The sequence below is a fragment of the Oncorhynchus keta genome, unplaced genomic scaffold (genome assembly GCF_023373465.1).
Source record: "Oncorhynchus keta strain PuntledgeMale-10-30-2019 unplaced genomic scaffold, Oket_V2 Un_contig_25754_pilon_pilon, whole genome shotgun sequence".
Taxonomy (NCBI): domain Eukaryota; kingdom Metazoa; phylum Chordata; class Actinopteri; order Salmoniformes; family Salmonidae; genus Oncorhynchus; species Oncorhynchus keta.
The window spans coordinates 1-5,665 of NW_026284606.1; the positions used below are offsets into that span (position 1 = coordinate 1).

Sequence of the window (5,665 nt, forward strand, 5' to 3'; positions counted from 1 at the left end):
CAAGAACAGGAGACTTGGCTAAAGTTTACATAATAACTTCTACTAAATCAATCTGTGAAATGTCTTCATACCAAAACAAAGTCACCTCACACATGTTCCTTTTGAATATTTATTCATTCACGTAGACATTTTTTAAATATTTTACAAGAAAATATATTCCATAAATCTCCACATGTCACGCGGTAATCCTGCATTTCATGAACAACACTGACATCACTGGCTGTATGAAGAGGTGCACTCGATTTGTTTCGCCTGGCGGGCAAGGTAGGCAGAGTTAGTACCCTAGACGAGAGCCAATGGGGAATGGTACAAAAAAGGAAAAGTCAGACTACCCATGTCAGGGTCAAGGGTGAAAGGTTACGGCTGCTCCTGGGAGACACAGCGGAACCCTAGGTTAGATGCAGAGCTGTCAGGGGTGTTCTGACTCCGTGCTGCACACCTGTACCTGTAACAGTATGACTGGAGTGGTATAGAGATAGAGGGAGAGAAACAGAAAATCATGCGTCAATGTACATTAGATTGGTAGCAATGTGCATTAGATTGGTAGCAATGTGCATTAGATTGGTAGCAATGTGCATTAGATTGGTAGCAATGTGCATTAGACTGAAAGCATCCAAGACACAAAGAATATATATTTTTAAAGTGCTCATTTTGGAAAGTAAAGTTTCATTTAGCTTTCACCAATCCACAGTTACGGCAAATCAGTGATTACTCCATAGAATATAGAATGTAGGATGGGAAGGATGTACAGTACCAATCAAAAGTTTGGACACGCCTACCCATTCGAGAGTTTTTATTTTATTTTTTACTATTTTCTACATTGTAGAATAATAGTGAAGAAATCATAACTATGAAATAACTCATATGGAATCATGTAGTAACCAAAAAAATGTTGCACAAATCAAAATATATTTTACATTTGAGATTCTTCAAAGTAGCCACCCTTTGCCTTGATGACAGCTTTGCGCACACTTAGCATTCTCTCAACCAGTTTCACGAGGGAGTTATCTGGAATGTATTTCAATTTACAAGTGTGCCTTGTTAAAAGTTAATTTGTGGATTTTCTTCCCTTCTTAACTTGTTGAGTGTAGGGGGCAGTATTTTGATGTTTGGATGAAAAACGTACCCAAATGAAACTGCCTATTTCTCAGGCCCAGAATCTAGAATATGCATATAATTGTCAGATTAGGATAGAAAACACTCAAAAGTTTCCCAAACTGTCAAAATATTGTATGTGAGTATAACAGAACTTATATTGCAGGCAAAAACCTTGCATGCCTTCATTACATTTAAAGGGATATCAAACAGATTCCTTTTCCTATGGCTTCCACGTGGTGTGAACAGTCTTCAGACATAGTTTCAGGCTTTTATTTTGAAAAATGAGCGAGAAAGATCACATCACGTCAGTGCATAGCTGGGTGCCAGCAGCGTTTTGCATGCACCAACAGAGTGGAGTAGACATTTTCCTTCTCTCTCCTATTGAAGAAGATACAGTTCGGTTGAAATATTATCGATTATATATTGTAAAAACAACCTAAGGATTGATTATAAAAAATGTTTGACATGTTTCTACGAACTTTACAGATACTATTTGGAATTTTTGTCTGCCTCGTCGTGACCGCTCAAGCCTTTGGATTTCTGAACATAACGCGCCAACCAAATGGAGGTATTTTGGATAAAAAATAATCTTTATGGATCAAGGAACATTTATTGTGTAACTGGGAGTCTCGTGAGTGCAAACATCTGAAGATCATCGAAGGTAAGCGATTCATTTTATTGCTTTTCTGACTTTCGTGACCAATCTACTTTGCTGCTAGCTGTTTGTAATGTTTTGTCTGCTGAGAGAGATGTTCTTACATAAACACTTTGTATGCTTTCACCGAAAAGCTTTTTTGAAATCTGACACGCCAGGTGGATTAACAACAAGCTAAACTGTGTTTTACTATATTGCACTTGTGATTTCATGATAAATTCATATTTTTAGTCATTTAATTTGAATTTGGCGCTCTGCAATTCAGCAGATGTTGAAGAAAATGATCCCACTAACGGGATGGGTGCGTCAAGAAGTTATTGCGTTTGACCCAATCAGTTGTGCTGTGACAAGGTAGGGGTGGTATTTAAGAACAGCTCAAATAAGCAAAGAGAAACGACAGTCCATCATTACTTTAAGACATGAAGGTCAGTCAATCCGGAAAATGTCAAGAACTTTGAAAGTTTCTTCAAGTGCAGTCGCAAAAAACATCAAGTGCTATGATGAAACGGGCTCTCATGAGGACCGCCACAGGAAAGGAAGACCCAGAGTTACCTCTGCTGCAGAGAATAAGTCCATTAGAGTTGCCAGGCTCAGAAATTGCAACCCAAATAAATGCTTAACAGAGTTCAAGTAACAGACACATCTCAAGACTGCGTGAAGACCATGGTTGAATTGCTGCAAAGAAACCACTACTAAAGGACAGCAATAAGAAGAAGAGACTTGCTCGGGCCAAGAAACACGAGCAATGGACATTAGACCAGTGGAAATTTGTCCTTTGGTCCGATGAGTCCATATTTGAGATTTTTGGTTCCAACCACCGTGTCTTTGTGAGACGCAGAGTAGGTGAACGGATGATCTCTTTGAAGCATGGAGGAGGAGGTGTGACGGTGCTTTGCTGGTGGCATGGTCTGTGATTTATTTAGAATTCAAGGCACACTTAACCAGCATGGCTACCACAGCACTCTGCAGCGATATGCCATACCATATGGTTTGCGCTTGGTGGGACTATCATTTGTTTTTCAACAGGACAATGTCTCAACACACCTCCAGTCTGTGTAAGGGCTATCAGATGACCTGGACTCCACAATCACCCAACCTCAACCCAATTGAGATGGTTTGGGATGAGTTGGACCAGCAGAGTGAAGAAAAAGCAGCCAACAAGGCCCAGCATATGTGGGAACTCCTTCAAGACTGTTGGAAAAACATTCCAGGTGAAGCTGGTTGAGCGAATGCCAAAAGTGTGCAAAGCTGTCATCAAGGCAAAGGGTGGCTGTTTAAAGAATCTAAATTATAAAATATATTTAGATTTGTTTAGCACTTTTTTTGTTCCTACATGATTCAATATGTGCTATTTCATAGTTTTGATGTATTCACTGTTATTATACAATGTAGAAAATAGTCAAAATTAAGAAAAACCTTTGAATGAGAAGGTGTGTCCAAACTTTTGACTGGTACTGTATTTTGAAGTATTTAAACAGGGCCAACGTTTGTTTTACAATCACAAAGCCCGTTAGATTGAAGTCCTTTCCTCCTTCACATGACCCCCTCAGATGAAACAAACCCAGGTTGGTGCTTGGGAATCGTTTTGCATGCTGTCAATCGCAACACCAAGGCAACCAGAGGAGGCGGGGCTAATAGCTCAGTTTACTGTGGAAGACAGCATATTGGGCCTCCCAGAAGATCACCTAGCAACTGTACCAGGAAAAGTAGAAGTATGTTTTCCCCTTAAATCATTCCCCCTTTGCTGTTAAGCGGGTGGAGATTGTATACAGCTCCCTTTTGTTACTAATTACAACAGTACGTTGTGTAATTCAAGCTGAAAGACTCTTCTACATGGGCATAGAAGTCAAACACACACCTACACACCAGAGCCGGTCTCTGAACCACCCACACACAGACAACACACCCCTCCATACAGAAAGGCCCACTGAACTTTTTTGTGTGTGGGTAGATCAGCTTTAATATTGCAAATAGATGATGGTTTCCATCAATGTAATTGTCTGCATCATTTCCAATCTCCCATACATTGTTTTGTAAATATAAGCTTTTTTGTATATATTTTCTTTATAATTTCCCTTAACCCTACCACCCCTCCTCTAATTGGAGTAAACAAATGGACAACACGTAGGCTTCTACTTCCTTCCAGATTATACATACTATATACATTTTACGGACACAGTATATTTTACAACAGTAATGTAATTCCCACTCCCATCTCTGAAGACCATCTAGTTTTGATTTCAATTTGCCATATGTTTTTCAACTATGCTTCGATATTTCACAACCTTTCTATTCTCATAGTTTTTACATATTGTAAATTAAAGAAACATTTTTGATAGGAGTATTATTATATTATTGATCGATTGACTATGACTTTTTAAAATCACCCAGCAGTGCTATTTTAAGAGTTAACTCTAGATAAATGTTGTAATTCTTCAGCCATTCCTTAACCTGCAACCAAAAACAAGCTACATATTGAAAGTACCAAAACAAATTATTTAAAGATTCGGTCTCTTTGCAGCAAAATCTGCAGAGCTGGGATGGTTGTATCCCACTGTACTTGATTGCAGTAGGCTAAAGCAGTGGTTCCCAAACTGTGGGAGGTGCGAGGGGTCGGCAAGGGGGCACGCCCACAGTTTGGAGTACCACTGCTTTTTCAGAGACCGACTAGGCTCTGGTATGTATAAGGTGTGTGTTTGACTTCTGTAGTTGCAATTTTGAAATTGGTTAGTGCACCATTAGTTTTCCTCTTGTCATGTCAGTCATTGGATACCTTCGAGAAAAATGTATAACTTGTCAGAAATGTACAAATCAACTAGCCCATGTCAGCTAATGTTTTTTAGCCCATAGATCACTCAAATATCACATGAATACACATTAGACATGGGAAAATGTAGAGAATTGCAAGAAAATGAGCTTTAAACCTGCTAAATGTTCTCTCCACCATCAATAGGGGTGTGAACAGTTTGAGTGATGAACAGTGCTTGTGGCCATAGAAATAGTAATTGCATGAAGGTTACCTTATGGCACATGTAGGAGCCTCCTTTCTTCACTCGGTCTGTGCCTGATGGTGGACCTGCCTGCAAAGGGAGGAGAGAAAATATCAAAACATCAAGAGGAAATCCTCACAGATGTGACATAAAAGTGTGTGTGTATTACCGGGTTGTGCCGTTCATCTGTGGTGTGGTGTACAGTCCACCAGTCAGATGTCCACTCCCATGCATTCCCTACCATGTTGTACAGGCCATAGCCATTTTGCAGGAAATGACTTCACCTGCAGACATAGAAAGATATGAGAAAGATAATTTCACATTCTACACCAATAAGGAGTCCCAAATTATTGAAATAGCGTTGCAACTGTTGCATGGGAAGCATATTAAAAAGAGCTATAAACGGATAATTAAACATCACATTTTAGAATAAAACACTTCTCCAGACATTCAACACAGTATGTTTTTGCATGTGTAAAAACAAAAGGTTTGGGGTCACTAAGAAATGTCCTTATTTTTAAAAGCAAAACAAATCAAATCTGAATTGATCAGAAATACAGTGTAGACATTGTTAATGTTGTAAATGACTATTCTAGCTGGAAATGGCAGATTTTTAATTTAATACCTACATAGGCGTACAGAGAGCCCTTAAATCGAACCCACAAATGCTGATGCTCCAGATACTCAACTAGTCTAAAGGCCAGTTTTATTGCCTTCTTTAAATCAGAACAACAGTTTTCAGCCGTGCTAACATAATTGCAAAAGGGTTTTCTAATGATCAATTAGCCTTTTAAAATTATAAACTTGGATTAACATTTCTACGTTTTAACGGTAATGTATACATCATAGAAAGTGTAACCCAGAAAGACCTGTAAAAGAATGGAGCTGATAAATCTCAGCAGCCATTGAAGTGAGACCAATC

At 38.9% G+C, this 5,665-nt stretch overlaps 1 protein-coding gene across 1 annotated transcript; it reads right to left on the minus strand.

The window, feature by feature from the left end:
- Nucleotides 1-95: 95 nt before the first annotated feature.
- LOC127922457 (formylglycine-generating enzyme-like) lies at nucleotides 96-5,003 on the minus strand. Its single transcript, XM_052506226.1, has 3 exons — nucleotides 4,913-5,003; nucleotides 4,774-4,833; nucleotides 96-459 (listed from the first exon to the last, which is right to left on the minus strand). Exons 1-3 carry the CDS (start codon nucleotides 4,985-4,987, stop codon nucleotides 358-360), a joined length of 237 nt encoding a protein of 78 aa, XP_052362186.1. The 5' UTR covers nucleotides 4,988-5,003; the 3' UTR covers nucleotides 96-357.
- Between the last annotated feature and the right edge of the window lie 662 nt (nucleotides 5,004-5,665).

Excerpts from the sequence above, each read along its gene's own strand:
- LOC127922457 (XM_052506226.1), bottom strand. The coding sequence starts at position 4,987 with ATGGTAGGGAATGCATGGGAGTGGACATCTGACTGGTGGACTGTACAC. Across the intron at positions 4,834-4,912 it reads CAGATGAACGGCACAACCCG|GCAGGTCCACCATCAGGCAC; the intron begins GTAATACACACA and ends CTCCCTTTGCAG. Across the intron at positions 460-4,773 it reads GCTCCTACATGTGCCATAAG|TCATACTGTTACAGGTACAG; the intron begins GTAACCTTCATG and ends ATACCACTCCAG.